At 31.6% G+C, this 20052-nt stretch overlaps 1 protein-coding gene and 1 pseudogene across 2 annotated transcripts in view; both read right to left on the bottom strand.

Annotated features, from left to right (window-relative positions):
• Positions 1–20052, bottom strand: part of LOC144552480 (disease resistance protein RPM1-like) — a 49336-nt pseudogene that overhangs the window by 28079 nt on the left and 1205 nt on the right. The gene's annotated exons all lie outside the window — the stretch shown is intronic.
• The window catches only part of LOC144552478 (disease resistance protein RPM1-like), a 49871-nt gene that overhangs the window by 29261 nt on the left and 558 nt on the right, over positions 1–20052 (bottom strand). The window contains exon 2 of the mRNA XM_078300459.1: positions 12981–15805. Within this exon, the coding sequence (XP_078156585.1) occupies positions 13019–15754 (2736 nt within the window). The 5' untranslated portion in view covers positions 15755–15805 and the 3' untranslated portion in view covers positions 12981–13018. The remainder of the gene's footprint in view (positions 1–12980; positions 15806–20052) is intronic.

Below are 20052 nucleotides of genomic sequence, written 5' to 3'. Positions count from 1 at the left end.
GACTTTTAATTTACATTTAAGCTTTAAATTTTGAGTTTTGTAATTATAAAAATGAGGGTACGTTCGTTTATCAGTTTGTGAGCTGTGAAGCAAGAAGTCCAGATTCTTTATTACAGATGCACAGATACATATATAAGAGGAGTAGAACTAGGTGTTCTTAATTAGTTCATCAAGTTTTTTGGTGAACTCAAGACTAAAATTTGTCAAATCAGTTTTAAATAACAAATTTGAACTGTTGAAACCCGCTTACCTGACGAGTGATGCATCTACATGTGAATATGTAAATATGTTCAAATTTTAGAGGTCAATTTGTTAAAAAAAATAAAGTTTTGTGATCCGTGATAAAATTTAATGAAGAATCTGGACCCTTCTTTCTTCATAGGATCGAGACCAAGCAACTCGTGTAAAGAATCTGGAATTAATTCGTTTTTTTCAGAAGTCCATTTTAACAAGAAACATTTTTGATGCACAACTAACCGTCCAAGTTGGGTTGGTATGTGGAACCCAATGATTTGTCTCTGGCTTTGGGCGGGCTCTTTTGACAAGTCATTCCCTATGACTTGAATTATATATATCAAAATTTGAACTTATATTTGGAGAAGGGTTTAAATGTCTTTATCATATCTCTATTTTTAAAAAGCTAATAACTAAAATTTAAATTATAAATATTAAAATAAAATTGGTAAATATGATCTATATTATTTTTTCTATGCACTCATAAAATATTATCATATTTTTATTTTTTTAATGTAAATTAATAGGTTGAAAGATTAATATCTAAAAATTATCTACATTAATATATTTTTATAAGCTCTTGATGATAGTCAAAACAAATTAAGTTGAAATGTTATAATTTTTTACACGTGCATATATATAAAATGATGTACTTCATATCTAAGGGTTTTATTTTGACTTTTAAGTTTCAAAATTTTGAGTTATTGAAGTTTTTAAAAATAAAGGCATGATGGATGCACAAAAAATGGAGGTATTTGAACCTTCATCGTATATTTTATCATTAGTGTTGGATATTTTTGTTCGAGTAAGAAATTATTTGATCTTCATTGAGTTTAAATAAAACGTATAAACTTTTTTTTTTGAACAGTAGTGGATTCAAGGTCCACTGATTTTATTAGAAACAAGGAGAGCTAACATATACCAGGAACCAAAATAATAAATAGACCAGATGTGCCACATGGCCCATATCTAACCCTAGGTTTGGATCGGACATTCCAAATCCCTACCGATATATATATATTTTTAATTATCATGCGTGGGTAGAAGAAGAAAAAAAAGGTATACAAACGGATTTCGTTCTGCCTTTTTGTCGAAATATATATATTTGGTTGTTGAGCCTATCTTGGATCGTCAAAAAGCCAACGCAGTGGTCAACCCTGCCTGACTCAACCAGGTTAATTTGGTTTCCATTCTAGAGAGTAGAGAGATGGGTCTTAGAAAACTTTGTTTGGATTTCCTATGTATTTTAATTTTAAAGCAACCATATTTATTTAATAGCCTGTCACAATTAATGAAGTTCAAATTGTAAATAATGTTAGATAAATTTTTTTATTATTTAGATAGTTAATTTGTGTATTACATTTTGAATAATTTGAAAGTCATTTGTGTACGTATTACATTCTGATGATATTTGGAGGTTGCGAGGTTAAACACACTAAATATTATAAGGTCGTATCTCATTGGAACATGTAGAATAGGGTCTAGAAATTTTAGATCCTGATTTGCCAATCATTTTGTATTCTTTCTTCCAATACATGCCCGTAGGCGTAGGCAAATCATTTGAATTTCTAATCCATCATTTGTGAACCTTATAAAATAATAATTGTAAAATATATTAAAAGTTTCTTTAAAATATAAAGTATGCAAAAATTTAAATTTGTATAAAATTTTATATTATAAATAAATAAACTTGGAAGCAAAAATACTTAGATGTTGTTATCATTGTCTCAAAAAAAATGGGAGGCTTAATTATAGTATAACTCTAAAATTTAGCATGTGCTATGCACATCAAAAGAATTTGGTGAGCAAAACTTTAAAATATATCGAATTAATTTTAAATGATGAATTCAAACTATTGAAATTGATCTAATTTACGAGTGACGTGTGTATGTACCAAAATTTGAAAATTCAAATTTATTCAATATAAAATCAAGCAGTAAAAAAATCAAATCTAGCTTATAAGTTATTTTGATGCCTTCATTTTTTATCTTTTTTTTACCCCTTGACTTTGTACACGCATTACTTATGAAGTAGATTAATTTCAATAGTTTGGATTTGTCTCTTTGAACCAATCTAATATATTTTAGAGCTATGCTCACGTTTACGAAACGTGAGCATAGTACACGCTAACTTTGCTCGAGCATCTTCAGTACTCTTCAATGTGGACGTCAAAGTTACCTAGCTATAGCCTCCCAGACTCCCAGTCGAAATTTCTTATTCTAATAAATCTTAGAGAAATTCATATATATTCCCATCAAGTCATAAATATATAATTAATTATCTAGAAAATGAAAGTGATAAATATTGATTCTTAGGAAGCAAGGCGCTGGCAATTCTATGTACAGAAAATTCTAGTTACTCAGGTGGTAGAGAGGAAGAAGTCAAGATGATTTACTCAGGTGGTATAGTCTAGAGACTAGCATGCAATATTCCATGGAACTGCCAAGATGATTTACTTGGGAAATTTCCTGGTCTTTTATGATACCAAGTCTCTATTAGACTTTTTAACGAAAAAAAAGAAAGCTAGTAAATTTTGTAAAATAACGAAATGGGTGTTGATCTTTCTTGCTTGTATCAGTATATATGTTACCTATACCTTTTGTGGTGTGTTTTGTTGTAAATGTCACTGCACATGAGTTAAAAATTTCAACTAGTTTTATTCGTCAGAGAATAATAGAATTATCTATATAACCTGCCTTTTGATTCGAATTCAGCAATTAGTTTTCCTTTGTAATGTGAACTTAGATGGTAGCAGATATGAAATGTGTGGTTAAGCACCAAACAGTTGCATTAATTACCAGTAAAGCTACTGTAAATCCCATCAATTCACAGGGCAATCTTTCTACCAGTTAAGTAGCGTTAGGAACAACATGAACCAATACCGCCACATGTAGCACATTAATCATTGTATAATAAATCTGTTTCAGTAAGATTTGCACCAGATCATAGTCATACTTACAAGGTCTGAATATCCAACAAAATCTCATTTGGAAATTTGGTTAAACACCTGCAGTGCATTAGAGCTGTTTTACAGTAAGTAAACGCAAAATCTACTGTAAGTTCCATCAATTCATAGGGACATTTAAACCAACCAAGATAACATAAATCCCAGTAAGATGTCTTTCTACCAGATTACACGCCCAGTCACAAACTTAGGGGAAAGTGCTAGCCCTTGATTGCAAGAAAACATCAGAGATACTGAATCACAATAGAGGGGCTGTTGGGGTGGATGCATTTCTTCTGTATTAAAAAGCAGAGCAAAAGAACTGCCATAGAAAAGAGGAAAATATCTGACAGGTAAAAAGAGTTAAGAGTAGATGGCCACATGTGATCATTTAATTCTCTTAGACTGTCTGTTATGTACCCGGGATCGATCATTTGCGTTAATGCATTTAACATGGACCCCGCTCCTCTCAACTCCCATGGCCCATGCCCCGGTAACACATGCATCATATTTGAAAATAATATTTAATTATAATAAAATAAGGTTACCATTATATTGAATGGTTCCTAGATCTATAATATTTTGGAATTAAAGAGAAGTGAAAGGGACTTAACGAAAAATTGCACAAAGAAATGAATTTTGCACGTCACTGCTTAGCATGCTGAATAGCGTAGAAAATCTTCACCATCCAAGATAGATCTTAGGAAGACTGGCCTTTAGAAATTACTTAATTTTTCAGAACTTTTCCTCAATGGAACCGATTGGAATGGCTCAAACTCTGTCCATTAAATGGTTGTTCATGGGGTCTAGTTTGATCGGTTTTAAACCGAACCGAGAGAGATGGGATTAAATGGTTCAGTTTTTCCTGTTAATGAATTGGTTCGATTTATTTTTTAAAACCGGTTTAACATGCAGGGCATAACTACATATTAAGTAAAAATTGTTGTGTGTTTTCTCTTGCTGGTATTATAACATCTTCCACAAATTTGGGCCAAGTCCAATAGGAGTATCGGGCCGATATGGTCGGTTAGTCAGGAAACAAAAAATGTCTTTGGTTTTATTACGATCTTTAACTGGTAGTAAACATTACCATATTTGGGCCAATATGAGCCGATGCCTGATGTCATGTCGTGGCTACATATACCAGATCTTTTACAGGCGGCCAAGACCTGTTTCCTCTTGATAACATAGTTACAAAGATGATGATGCATGTGTTACCAGGGCATCTGAGTTCAAATGAGTGCGGTCCATGTTAAATGCATTAAAGCTTGCCGAACGCAGAGCTTAATTCTCTCTAGACGGTCGATGTGAATTAAATCACATTTGACCATCTGTTTCAACTCTTTGTAGCAGTTTGACCTTTTGTTCTATTCAATGCCAGTTGGTTTGCTCTGTTTTTGGTCCAGAGGAAATACATCCACCCCATCAGCGCTGCTATTGTGATTCACGCTGTGTCCGTCTCAACCAAAAGTATTTTGTGTGCTTTTGCTCAGTTTTTGTTAAGCCTTATCCACGTCTTAAGGCATCACTAAGCTTCCCAACTGAGAAGAGCCCTTAAATTTGGCAGTTAAGTATCTCTGTTGTTTACTTGGTATCCAGTGATAGCAGTTTCCCCTAAGTCTGTGACTGGGCATGCAATCTGGTAGAATTATATCTGGTTGAGATTGATGATGAATCGGTTGGTTTAATGTCCCTGTGAATTGATGGAACTTACAGTTGCTTTGGCATGTATTTACTGGTATGGTATAACAGCTCTAATGCATGGCAGGTGTTCAAAGAAACTTCAAGAAACAATGAAGAATTCCGGACCAATGTAAAGGCCCAACTTCAATGGCAGTTGCATATATCTGGTATTTTCAGTGTTCTCTGCTTGTAATTATGTTAATTTTTTTTTTCTCAGTTCAACTGTAAACCACCAGAGAACAGACCACTGACATGTTTTGGAAAAAATCAACTTGAAGCGTTCTGCATTTCAATTTTGATCATCAATGCATAACGAAATACAGAAATAAGCACTACATCAATGAAGTAGTGCCACTGTCAATACTCAATAATGCTGTATTTTGGTAAAGTTTTTTTTCTTTTTCTTTTTCTTTTAAGGTTGCTGGGCAAGCCGCCCTAGCAACGATCTATATTAAACCAAGATAAAAGTATTTACAGCTCCTCTAATTCTAAATTTATAAAATAATTACAGTTAATTAGTTGATACTTCATGGTCAAAGAATTATAAGTTACCAATGACATATTTTATCATGTACATAGCACTACCGCGTCAAACAAATTAGAAAATTTTCACAAATTCATTATATATAATGGGTAATTGCAAATATTCCATTTGAACCGATGGAGGAAAGAATTTTCAAATTGTAATAGGCAATCTCATGGACAGTAGTAGAATTGAAGAATTTGGAGATCCTATTTCCCATGCATAGTACTGTTGAATTTTATGTCAGGCAACTCCCGGCAGCCTCTGCCCGGTATTCCTAAAAAAAAAAATGAATTTTATGTCAGGCAAACAATTTTCAAACCAGGCATTAATCATGCAAATTTCGAACTCTAGTAAGGAGGAACATAATGTGTTTTTATTTCTTAAACTTTGATTTTTTTTTTTTTTTTGTAAATGTAGGCCTCAACTTTAGGGGCCTATTTTTTATGAATTACAATGTTATGAAGTTCACTACAATTTTGTTTCCATTCCAGACTCACTTCCTTGTTGCAGTTAAGAAAGTCTTCAAGTTTTTTTTTATATTAATATTCTTACTCCTTCACATTACAACAAAGAAAAAAAAATATGATGAATCATATTGTTTTTAAGATAATGTACTGAAATCATCACTAAAAGTTAAAAATGTTTGGCATACAACTACATTAAAGTTGTACAATAGCATACATACATAGTATATGTGACCAGGCTATTAAACTTGCAAATATCAAATCCAAGTCCAAATAATAATACACAAAGCAAATAAAAATAACAAGCTTGTTACTAGCCATTTTACCCTTCATCCCAATTTGAAATAGTTAAATACTAGGCAACAACATTAATTAAAGTTATGTAGTAGGCGTAATATTCTTTAGTGCAAATTTTAAACCTTGGTAAGGGAACAAACATATATAATTTGTTATTTCTCAGACTCTGAGGGCATATTTGAAGGAATTATATTGTTATGAAGTTTAATAGTTTTTTCCCCTTCAAGTCAATAAATTCCTCATTTTAGTGAGAAAGTTACAATATTTATATATTCTTTCCTCACCATTACAACAAAAACACAATAACAATAACAACAATAGTAGTAGTAGTAGTAGTAGTAGTAGTAGTAATATATGAGAAATGATTATGTATAAGGTCACTGAACCGAATTTATAATCAAAGTTCCAAATGTTTATCACTAAGTAGTAAAGCATCCCAATAGCATACGTAGACCATGCATGGTAGTTAAATTTACAATCATCAAATCCAATTCCAAATATAAATAATACAGAAAGCAAACACAAACTAAACAAGGTTTCTTGAGTCATGAATTTCCTGGATAGTGCGTTTAGAATTGCAAATTATATCGCAAGTTGCTAAGGTAGTATGAGGCCTACAGCTTAACAAATCACATACTTTTGCCATAAACAAGCACTACAAGGAACTGAGACTCAACTTTATTTTGATTCAAACTGGAAGGAAAAACACAACCAAATATTATTCATTACATAATAACAACCTTCTAAAACAAAGTGCTCCAGGCTGATTGATGCTGCCTGTACCTGCGATTTGAAATGGATTGCATATTTTCTCAATTTAAGAGTTTTAAGGAAACTTGAAAAAAAAAGAGCAAACAGTAGTTCTTTTATACTGATTATTTAACATACAACCAATAAAGTGAATAAACTAATTATTCTAACTTGCGAATCTCTCATGTGAATAACATTTAATTAATTAATGGTTTGAAAAATATAAAAGGTAAACTTCAGAGAAAAAGCATGGTGGAATTGCAATTGTGTCTAATCAGTTTAAGTGTATTCAAAACAGCAAAACAATTAAAAACTAATTCGTGGCGATATATTAGATGATGGTAATTTAAAACTTATTTATTACCGAAACATACAACATAGATTTTGCAAAATAATGAAATAACAAAAGCAGTTCTTTTCTTGTTTCACAAGGTCTTGTAATGGGTCCTGCCAATTTTTGTTGGTGCATGTGACAATGTTCACTCCTATTAAGAAGAAAACAAGTTTGGCTTGCAGCAGGTTGATCTAATTATGTAAAAAGAAACTTGAGACCTTTGCTGTATGCAAATGCAATGCACTAAGAATGTTTGGGTCTCTATTATTGCTATCTAATTTTAGTTGGACTACTAATTAATCATAGAGTTTCATGATAATATTGTATAGTCCTCTGAGATGGGATGTTTTTTTTATCTTAACATTTTTTATTTTATGTGGAAGAAATATGATAGAGACAGAGACTGACATCTGTTTACCATGGAACAACCTGTTCATACAATTTTTTTAAGTATTAACCCTCAATTAATTAGAAAAACTAAAAAAAGTTGTTGCACTGTGAAACTAGTTACTAGATTGGGAAAGGTTAAATGAGTACCGTACTGATTTGGAAGAATTTGTGCAGGTATCTCTTAATTGGATAACTGGAATATTCAATTGTCATATTGACAATTTGACATTCAATGCAATGAAGAATTTCAACAATACCAGTACACAATCAGCTAGGAAATATATTTTTCCTTAATAAGCAACCAGCAGTCCTAAAATAAATTTTCATTAATTGTCAATATTCAAAAATTATTATTGCCATGCATTCATACTAGGGTCTCCAACTGATTCCAGATGGGCAGTGATATTAACACCACTTTTTTATTTTATTAACACAACATTTTCAAATATCTTTATAGAATGGTCAATTTTATCCCCTCATAATTATTATTGTAGTTTTTATATCTTTTCTTTATGCAAATTATATGCTATGATCATTTATTACTTATTAATTTCTATAATTGTTGAATCGTCTCTTCTAATTTTGTTAACTTTTTAAAAGAGGAAAAAAATTATCTAAAATCTTAAGTATTGATTGACAGGAGAATGAACCAATTTATTATATTGCTTTTTTTTTAACAAATTTAATAAATAATTTAGTATATGTATTTTGAGTAGAACTAGCTGATCTTAACTTCACCAAATCTATTGGTAAGTTTAACTCCAAATTTTATCGGATTGACTTCAAATAATGAATCCAAACTGTTAAAGATAATTTACTTCACAAGTGATGAATTTCCCTATCAAATTTATAAATTTTTGAATTAAATTAGTATAAAGTCAAGTATAAAAAAAAATTAACTCATAAATCATTTTTTTTACCTCCTGACTTTATACTAAATTAATCTGAAAAATTAAAATTCGTCATTAAATATATCACTTGTGAAGTTGATCTGTGTTAACGGTTTGGAGCTTTAAATTCGTCGTTTGGAGTCAATCTGATAAATTTTGAATTTAAGCTCATCAAAAAATTTGATAAACTTAAGAACAACCTAGTTCTACTCTTGTATTTTATTTGATCCGAAATAATACAGCTATATTGCTTGAGGTTATTTTAGTTATTATTCTAATTATGCACTTTTAAATCTATATATATATATATATATATCTCAATAAAACTAAAAAAAATAATTATAATTTATGTTTTGGACGGGATTGAAGTTCAATAATTCAATTATGGTGTGGATTGAAGAATCGAGACAATTGTTTTTGTGGAGAAAGAACAGAATAGAAGTTGACATACGAAACATGATATTTCATCTAATAAATTTATTGTTAATCATTTTACTTTTACTATAAAGCCATATATATGGTAATGCATCTACAATTTATAGTTTTACAAAAGAAAAATAAACGTTGAAGGAAATATTGATAGACATCAATATAAGTGAAAGATTTAATTTTAAAAGAAAATAATTAATGAAGGGCATATTTGTCTAAACAATAAAATTATTTGAAGGTGTTGTGTTAATAAAAAAATTAATGTTGTCAATATGAGCACCCATCCTAAACTGGATATTCAAGCTATGTATAATCGTATATGCATCTTTGCATGTATAATAATAGCACACACACAGACACACATAGCTGTATGTATGCTTTATAAAATATCATATAGTGCCTATAACTGCTAAATGTTTCACCTTTTTATAATTTTCCATGTGGTTTCCACCTCCAGCAGGCTAGGCCAAGTTGAACATTGACTTGATTGGGCCACATTGGCTTATTTAAAATTACTCAACAAAATGGATAACACACCCATTCATAAACAATGAAGAATTCAGGACCAATGTAAAGACCTGATATTTCAGCTCTTTCTGTTTGTGATTATAATATATATTTTTTTTATATTTTTTCAGCAACTGTAAACTAGCTGAGAACAGATCACTGACATGTTTTGGAAAAATCAACTTGAAGCGCGCGTTCTGCATTTCATTTTGAATCTTTGATCATCACTAAATAATGACTTGCAGAAATCAACTCTAATTTTGTCAACTAAGGCAGTATTTTGGTAAATATTATTATGCTTTTAAATAGAACAAAATAATGATTAATGAATATGTTTCTTTTGTTTTGTTAATTAGTTTATAGTTGATAGTGAAAGAAGAAGAAGAGACAATACTCTCTCTTCAAAAGTCAAAACACATGCAAGGAAAATTTGACATATTTTGTCACGTAGCACTACCGCGCCAAGCAAATTATAAATTCTCACAATCTCACAATTTTTAATTATATAGTTGATGTAAAATGGAAGAATTAAGTTATTCCTATGTAATTTGTAGATCCTATTTCCCATACATATGGAAGACCATCCAAAGAGTGAAAGTACTGTTAAATTTTATGTCAGGCAAACATTATTCAGACCCTAGTAACGTAAACCAGATTTCAATCATGCAAATTTCAAACCTTATATATTAAGGAGGAACATAATCTGTTTTTATTTCTTAAACTCTGATTTTATATAAAATAAAGTAGACCTCAACTTTAGGGGCTTATTTGCATGAATCACAATATTATTTAGTTCACTGCAATTTAGTTTCCCTTCCAGCTATCAATTCCTCATCACTATTGAGAAAGTTTCCATGTTATATATATTATTATTCGTACTCCTTAGCATTACTAAAAAGAAAAAAAAATGATGAATGATTATTTCTTTAGGATAATGTACTGAAATCATCACAAAAAGTAAAAAAAAAAAAAAAAAATTGTTTGCATACAACTACATTAAAGTTGTACAATAGCATGCATACATAGTACATATGATTGGGGTGTTAAACTTGCAAATATCAATATCAAAGTACAAATAATAATACACAGAGCAAATTACAAGATTGTTACCAGCCATTTAACCCTTCATCCCAATCTGAAAAAGTTAAATAGAACTAGGCAACAATAGCATACACAGACCATGCATGGTAGTTAAATTTACAATCATCAAATCCAATTCCAAATAAAAATAATACACAAAGCAAACACAAATTCAACAAGGTTCCTTGAGTCATGAATTTCCTGGATAGTACGCTTAGAATTGCAAATTATATCGCAAGTTGCTAAGGTAGTATGAGGCCTACAACTTAGCAAATCACATATTTTTGCCATAAATAAGCACTACAAGGGACTGAGACTCAACTTTATTTTGATCCAAACTGGAAGGAAAAAACACAACAAAATATTATTCATTACATAATAACAACCTTCTTAAACAAAGAGCTCCGGGATGATTGATGCTGCATGCAATTCAAATGTGTGAAAGGCCTGCAATATGGAATTAAGCACATATTTTTCAATTGTAGAGTTTTAAGAAAACTTGAAAAAGAGAGAGTAAAAAAGTAATTATTTTATACCGATTATTTAATATACAACCAATAAACTAATTATGGACATCGTAATCTCTCAAGTCAATAACATTAATTAATTATTGGTTGGAAAAATATAAAAGTTAAACTTCAGAAAAAGCATGGTGGAATTGCAATTGTGTCTAATTAGTTTAAGTGTATTCAAAATTTCAAAGCAGCAAAATAAACTTATTCGTGATTATATAATAGATGATGGTAATTTAAAATTTAGAGAAAAGGTTTCTGTCCACTATGTTTTGTCCACCATTTGTCCACAACCTTATCCACTCCCATCTAACTGTCTTTTTACAATATACAAGATTCAATTGAAAATTTACAGTATTAGTTGAAAATTTTACAGTATACGAGATTCAATTTTATAATATATATTTTATAGTATGCAAGATTCAATTGAAAATTCTACTGTATACAAGATTTAATTTTTATAGTATACAAGATTCAATTGAAAATTCTATTGTATACAAGATTCAATTTTACAGTTCTGCTGATTCAATTTTACAGTATACAAGATTCAATTATAAATTTTATTGTGTAGAAGATTCAATTTTACAGTATACAAGATTCAATTGAAAATTTTACTGTATACAAGATTCAATTTTACAGTATACAAGATTCAATTTTACAGTATACAAGATTCAACCCAATGCGGATGCTAATAATTAACTCTAACTACCCATAACCGCTAATAACTAACTCTAACTGCCAATAACTTCCTATAACTGTAATTTTCGAAAGTACAGTTTGAAAATACATTTATTTTGTCATGTTGTGCAAGTTGCAATCTTTTTCTAACTATCATGAGACCACTTCAAATAGTTGCTAGATGTTTTGTGATTAACTGATATATTTTATGTAATATATTCTATAATTATACAGCATGTAGAAGTAATTTTACAGTATTCGCGTAAGTCAAAGCTGTGGACAAATGGTGGACAAAAAGCTGTGGACAATTAGACGCTTCCTAAAATTTATTCGTGGCAAATAAAACTTGCTTATTACATAAACATACAACATAGATTTTCCAAAAAAAGAAAATAATAATAAAACAGTTATTTTTCTCATTACAGAAAATATTCATGAAAAAAATGGCAATAGAATAGATCTTGCATGCAGGAACAATTTTTTATTTTTTTTGGAAATAATGAATAAATAAGTTGAGTCATTACAATCATAAAGAAACAAGTCTCGATCAGTTTTCTAAGGAAATAAACAAATAAGGACACAACAATATTTTTATGCATTTTGAGTAGGGGTGAAAACGGAGTGGATAATGCTGATACCATATCCGCATCCGTCGGATAATGAGCAGATACGAATACGAATGCGGATAGTAAACATATATCAAAATTGAAAATCAAATCCGCCTTAAACAGATACGGATATGGAACGGATAGTCCACAGATACCGAATTGAATACATATATAAAACGAATAATGGTCGGATAATTTTGTCATACAAGTTTTAAGATACAAATATCAATTAACAAGATTAAGAAAATAAAAAAGCAAATCAAAAAATAAAAAAGGATTAAAATGGAGGTGTGCATGCCCATTCCTTAATGGAGAAGAAAATAAACAAGAGGTGCGGAGGAAGATTTGAAAAAAATAAACTGGGGAGTTGAAATTGGTCCCGTCTGTCCGGGTAAAAAAGTTCGCAGAGGACTAGAAATTATCCGAATCTGATCCGAGTAATATCCGAATCCAGATCTAAAGCGGATTCTGAACCGGATAATCCGACTCCATTTTCACCCCTAATTTTGATACATTAATGATTGATACAAATTCTTGATACATTAATGATTGATACAAATTCTCAAATTTTTCTCAAGAAACAGACAAAAAAAATTATATGCGGAAGTTTCAGAATACAAAATTTTAAAAAAAAAATATAAGTGGAGGTATTACCTTGCACTCAAATTATTGAGTGTGATATTGGCTGCCAGCTAGCGAACAACACAGGTGAAATGAAATAGTTTGTGACTTCCTCTAGAAAAACTCCCAAATTTAACAGGCATATCATCGCAGACCATCCCCTTGAGGGAAACGAGGTGCTGGATTCCCTTTGGGACCTCCACTAGCTTTTTCAGTTCCCTCAACCAAATCTCTTCAAGGCTCGCCATGGTGCCCTGCTCCATCTCCACTTGAATCAGATTAGGCATTATATTCAAGTTCAGTCTCTTCAATTTAGGAAACCACCCTTCTTGGAAAATTAGTCGTTGCCCTTCATATGCTCTTATGAGGGTCAACCACGTGAGGTTTCTGCAATGGGAAAGAGATGGCAGAGGATCATTTTGTAGTTGAGACCACCAAAGCCATAGCGATTGGATGTTATTCTCAGATATTTTGAATAAAGGGGATTCAAGCATGGTTTCTTTCAGTTTTCCATAGAGATCTAACTTTTGAAGTTGTGGGAGGTTTAGCTCTTCCAATTGGAGAATCTCATTCTCATCGCTTGCATTAATAGATAAATGGGAAAGGAAACTCATCTTTGATAATGATTTGCATAACTCTACTGAGTGGTTTTCTTTCACATTATATATTCGGATGCTTCTCAGTTGAGTTAAATTACCCAGTTCTCTTACTACCATAGCATTTGATTCTAATGCCTGTATAGTCTGGAGATCTTTTAGGTAAAACATGCCCTTAGGTAAAGAGATTCCAGTACGAGTCCGGAATGACCTATATGTTGGATCCACCTCCACCTCAGCAAATAGGTGCCGTAACTTTTTTAACTCTACTATGCCGTCTGGTAGCTTTTGTATTTGGGAAATCCAGAGATCTAATGTTTGCAAGTTTTGAAGTTTCTTGATAGATTTTGGTAAACATTTCACCTTTGTTTCTCTCAGACCCAAATAGTGGAGATTGAACAAATCCCCAATTGCATTTGGAACCGTTTCAATTGGCAAGCCTTCTAAATCCAAAACAGTAAGATATCTTGACTTATCAAAAACCATGGATAACAAAGGAGATGAGGGCACATTATCGTCAACTGACAAAAAGGTTCTGAGTTTTGGTAGACAAACATCATGGTTGACTGGCTCCCTTAGATTGATTATTGACAGCCGACGAGTAGAACTATAGGCATTTTCTGACTTGTTATCCTCTAGAATGAATCCAAAATTTCCTCTTTTGCATAAAGAGATGGCCAACTCTCTCAATGTATCATGCATTTGGCACCTCTTCACTCGACCAGAATAATTTGTTTTTACCACTTGTAACATGCTGCGATGTATGAGCTCCATGAGATAACCCTCTGCCACCTCTTCTAATGTGCTTCTCCCTTTTTGTTGTATAAAGCCCTCGGCTATCCAAAGCCTTAGTAGTTTTTTTCTTGGAAGTGGAAAATCCTCTGGAAACAAACTACAATGTAGAAAGCAATTCTTGAGGTATTTTGGAAGGTACTTGAAGCTTAGATTAAGAATATTTTTCAGTGGATCCAAATTTGGGTTGTTGTCTAGTTCCCAGGTTAGTTGATCATGTACACGTCTCCATTCAGATTTCGTATTCTCAGAGCAAGATAATACACCACCCAATGAAACAAGTGCTAATGGCAACCCGTCACACTTCGAAACAATCTCTTTTGCCCACTCCTTCAAGGGAGGAGGACATTCATGGTTTCTTTCAATAGGAAATGCCTTTTTACAAAACAGGTCCCATGAATCTAATTCTGGTAAAGGTTTTAGCTCTAACCTATTGCTTTCTGGAGCAAGATATGCTAGATTTGCAATTCTACTCGTAATCATAATTCGGCTTCCTCGATGGTCATTAACAAGCGTGTCCCTTATATCTTGAAATGCTTTTAGATCCCACATATCATCTAACACAATTAGATATTTTTTTTCTTTCAAGAGTTTGACCACGATTTCTTTTAATTCTCTGAGATCCTTATTGTCTGTGTTGATTGAATTATTTTGCCCTTCTTTACAAATCTCGGAGATCATATTATGGAGAAGATTATCCACGGTATAAGATTGAGAGATATTAATCCATGCATGAGAATCAAAGTTATTTTTTTCTCTATTGAAAACATTAGTAACAAGGGTTGTTTTGCCTACACCACCCATTCCCCAAACAGATATCACAGAGAGTTCTAGATTTTTAGAATTTAGCCAGCTCATCAACTTCTCGCTATTATTTTTTATTCCCACGATTTGATCTTCATGAACGAAATGGGCAGAGATGGCCATTTTATATGATTCATTTGAGTAGTTTGAGTTTTCCCCAATACTGACAGTTGTTGTCGGCACCCATCTCTCTTTCATCCTTGCAATATTCACAAGACTAGTTTCTGCTACGAGCAATTGAGAGGCAACTCGTTTAAGGTCTACCAATAACTTTGGATCTTTAAAAAGTTTGGTAACATAAATGGATATTCCATCCAACTTTTGATTATTAATTAGGTATGCAAATTCAGATACGATATCTTCAATGTGATTTGCTAACTCATGTACCTCTTTTATCCAAGCTACTTGAGGTTTATTGCTTTGATCGTCCATTTCTATCCCATCAAGAAATGCTTGCATCACCCGAAGTTCACTACTAATATTGTTTATGTTTGCTTCAAGGTTTTTGTAAGTTGAGCAAAGCTTTGAAAATTTTGAGATTGCTAGCTTGGCTCCTTCATTAGTTAAGGTTTCTCCAAGGACCCCGAGGGCTGCAAGAATGGCCGCCTCAGCCATGCTCAGTTAACCGGGTTCAACTATACTATTATTTATTCATTCATTCGTGAGCTGTTCAAAGCAAATATATATAAAAATTAGGCAATCATATAAAACCTACCATTTCATTATATAAACAATTTTCAATTTTATCAAAATTGGTTTTCTATTCATTAAAAACTAACAACAATTATTCTAAATATATGTTAAGTTAAATATTGTTGGAATTTTATGTATGGAACCAATTGGTGATTAGAGGTGTATAAACCGTCAGTTCGGTTGAAACCGAAGTAAAATAGTAAATTAAATCAAAAAAAATTTCAGTTTTAAAAAATAGAACCGTGAATTGAATAAACCGAAGTAAATTTTAGTTTGTTCGGTTCAAACTGAAGTAAACCTATTGACACCATTATTAAGAAAAGGTATATATTTTACTACACAAGCTCTTCAATTCTATACAAAATATTAAATGTTCTAAAATATTCAAACCAAAATGAAAGAAAGAAAATGATGATTGAACCAAATAAATATAAATTATACTTGAACCATTATAATTTGGTTGATTCAGTTTAGTTGGTTTTGAAAAGTCTAAACTGAAGTGATTAATTTAAACTGAAAAACTGATCCATTTAAATTGAAAATTTTTGGTTCGATTGAGAACCAAACAAACCGAATTGTTTGAACATTCCTATTGGTGATGTGTTTATTGGAAACTTAAGAAAATCTTAAGTGAGTTGGATTGATGTTAGATGAGTTGGATTGACATAGGCTTGAAAGACTCAAATAAAGGGTGTTCATTAAAATAATAAGCGGCACAATTATTCTTTAATGAGCATTGAAATCAGCGGTTTTCAGTAAATTTCTGCAGCATTAAAATCAGAGGTTTTCAAACCAGCTTAATAAATAGTAAAAAAATTTCAAAAAATGTAAAATTTGGTCTCCAAGTAGATTATAATATAGATTAAACATCTAACAGTTTGAATTAGTTGTTTGGACATCACACGGTTAAACATAGCCCCAGCAGCACTTGGGCAGAACTGCTGCCAGCAGCAATTTAGCTGGACTCTATATATATATATAGAGTTAGGCTAGGGTGCTATGGATAGCATAGTGGCCTCCCGTGCTACGGCTCAATATTCAAGTTTTCAAAATCCAAACGGTCGATCCGAACCGTTCATCTTATTCTCCATAGTAATATCTGCTTGGAGACCAAATTTTATAATTTTCTGAATTTTTTTACTATTTATTAAGCCACTTTGAAAATCGCTAATCCAACGGTTTTACTGTTTTGTGCAGCCACCGTTGGATCAACAATTTTGTAAAATACTTAATAAATAGTAAAAAAAATTCAGAAAAATGTAAAATTTGGTCTCCAAGCAGATATTAATATGGAGAATAAGATGAACGGTTCGGATCGACCGTTTGGATTTTGAAAACTCGAATATTGTATTACTTTTGTTGGACTATATATATATATATTACTTTTGTTTTAAAATTCAAATTTTGTATGAAAATTATATTTTTTTGGTCAATTTAAAATACTTTACAAATGTATATCTTTTAAGAATTGGGATAGACAGATAATGTAATTTTAAAAATTTACCGTTGAATAACATTAATTCTTTTTTCATCCAAAAGTATAAAAATAAAAGGTAAAAAATATATAAAATTAAGCCCTTGATAACATTTGATCGTTTATAATATCATATTTCAAAAATCAAGATGCGAAGTGAAAGTACTAGCTGATGGATCGTTTTATGTAAGCTAGCAGCCCTTCAACCGCACCAGGTGTTGCTGGAAATAAATCTGCTGCGATTCCACATCCACTCCTCATTTGTTTTGAGATTCGTTCAGAGAAAACAACTACTCATGAGATTCGTGCATTTCAAAATATGAATTGTGAGATCTGGAATTGCACGGACTTGAGATTCGTTCCGGTATTGCTGCACTAGCGGGTCTTTTATAGTCCTATCCTTTTCGTTTTTTTGTTACCTTTTGGCTTAATATCAAGAGGGGTCGAAGCTTCGGATGTAGAGAGAGGAAAGCTCTTAGATGGTGTCGTATGAATAGAAAATAAAAACGAGTGAGAAGTGAGGAGGAATTGTGAGAAAGGGAAAGTTGGATTAGCAGCTGCCAAGCTCTAATGATAACTCTTTTTAAGGTCGACTGTGGTCAACTGGTCAATGTGCTGGCTATGAGGCTGTGAGCTCTGAAGGAGAGCTCAGATATATATTAAACGGAATCTGATATAAAACTGATATGTAAATACAGATATAAATATAATTTGAAAATCTAATTGAAATATGGTAACATAATTAACATATTATTCAATAAATTAGTTTTTACTAGAAAATAAAAAATAACAAAATAAAAAATATGAATTATATTCGTACATTCGATTATTATAGTGAATAATATAATTTTCCTTATGTTAAACTTGTGATGTAATTACAAAATAATATCTCAATAACAAAAAGTATTGCCCAATATAATCATATTTTTAATCAAAAGAAACCAACAAAGAATATTACTTGCTAAATATATATTCAAAAACTGAACTGTATTCGCAAACTATTGGTATTCGAATATCCGAATCTGAAAAAATCAAATACGGATATAGATTTGGACTGATAATATCTGATCCGTTTGCACCCCAAGGTAAATGGTAGTTTATAAAATGTTATCCATCTTAGATCCATCATAAGTGACAAGTATCGTGTCTGTGCGTTGTAACATGACATATTTTAAGAGAACAAATTAAAAAAAATTCTCATGAAAAATGACATTTTCATAAAAAATTGGCCAATGAAAAGAAAAATTATTCAACAATATCCATTAATAATATTAAAATAGATTGATTCTAAATCCAAAATATAAAATAAAAAGTCAATTTGTACACAATAAGAGACAACAGATATTTATAATAATCATATGTCGTATTGACAATAATATTTAAGAACCTACTAAGTTCATTTAAATGACTAATCAATTATCAATAAATTCAAAAATTTCTTCAATGACATTTAAAAGATAGAAAGAAATCAAGACCAATCAGAAATCAAGTATCTGACAATCAAATAAAGGGTTTTGAAAAGTTTTTGGAAAAAATGGAGAAAGAAGAGAAAGCATAGCTTCTACGAGACATAGAGCGCTGGATAGGCATTGGCGAGTATGTATTTAAATAAATTTAGACTTTGACACGTAAGAAAACATAAAAAGATATATAAAATTAAATAAAGGCAGATTATTTGATCGGAGAGTTGAAATTCAATTCAAAATTTTATTTTTCAATCACAACCGTTAACGAATTAAGACATCTACACGCATAATAAAAGAGAAAATATACTATTGCATGAGTTTGTGATGCAATCAGATAAAAGGATGGTTGATTAGAGTGTTGGCATTGCTTGATTTAATTTACCATTGAGTTGGTTAAAATTATAGTAGTTTATGGTGTGTAATTTACCAGCAAGGTCCGCTCGAAACGTCACCCTGTTCTAATGCACAAAAGGTGTTCGAGGAGTGAGATTAATTTTTGTTTGTATCCTGTTCCAGAAAGTGTAGTTCGAACTTGTGCCAACTTATGGAAGCTGGGTTGTATGCAAGGATTAAATGCCCACTTGCAATATGGTACTTGATAATGATTTAGATAAGAAAGCTTGCTAAAACTAATGTGTTGAATTTTGTTTGAAAACTACAGTTTGTCAATTTAACAAAAAAAACCAAAAACAACCAAATCCAAATCCAAGATCAACCTCAGCTGCCCTCCTCTCTCGCACCCCTCCTTTCTTTCTATACCTCATATCCGACACAACGATATCTTTTCCTCTCTCAACTCTACCTCCTTGAGTAGAGAGGATAATGAGAGAGAAGGGAGGGAGCTGAGCTGACCGGAGCCAAGAACGTGATATCGTCAGAGCTTAGAGAGTAGAGTTTCTAAACCTATCTCAATAGGAACACGGCGGTGAGAAGACCTGGTCATCGGAGGGCAGCGGCTATCAAACGAAAGCGGATCCGATAGTGGAGAGATAGTGGAGAGAGATGGAGAATGAGTTAATATGGTGATTAAGAGTGCAGATAAGTATGATTAATTGAATTAGAGTAATTTAGATGAATTTATGAGAATAAATGAGTTTATATCTATGAATGAGAGTTATTTGACTCGTTGTAAATATATTTTTTATCTATAAAATTGTAGTAGGCATTTAAAGGCACTAACTTTCACAAAAGAACTAGAATAGATAGATCATTTAAAAATTAGCCCTCGATAATATTGAGATGCGAAGTCAAAGTACTAGGTGTTAGAACGTTTTGCGAAG

This window comes from Carex rostrata, chromosome 4, assembly GCF_964058835.1.
Source record: "Carex rostrata chromosome 4, lpCarRost1.2, whole genome shotgun sequence".
Lineage (NCBI taxonomy): Eukaryota > Viridiplantae > Streptophyta > Magnoliopsida > Poales > Cyperaceae > Carex > Carex rostrata.
The sequence above is the reverse complement of the archived record's forward strand: the minus strand, read 5'-3'. Positions and strand labels throughout refer to the sequence as shown.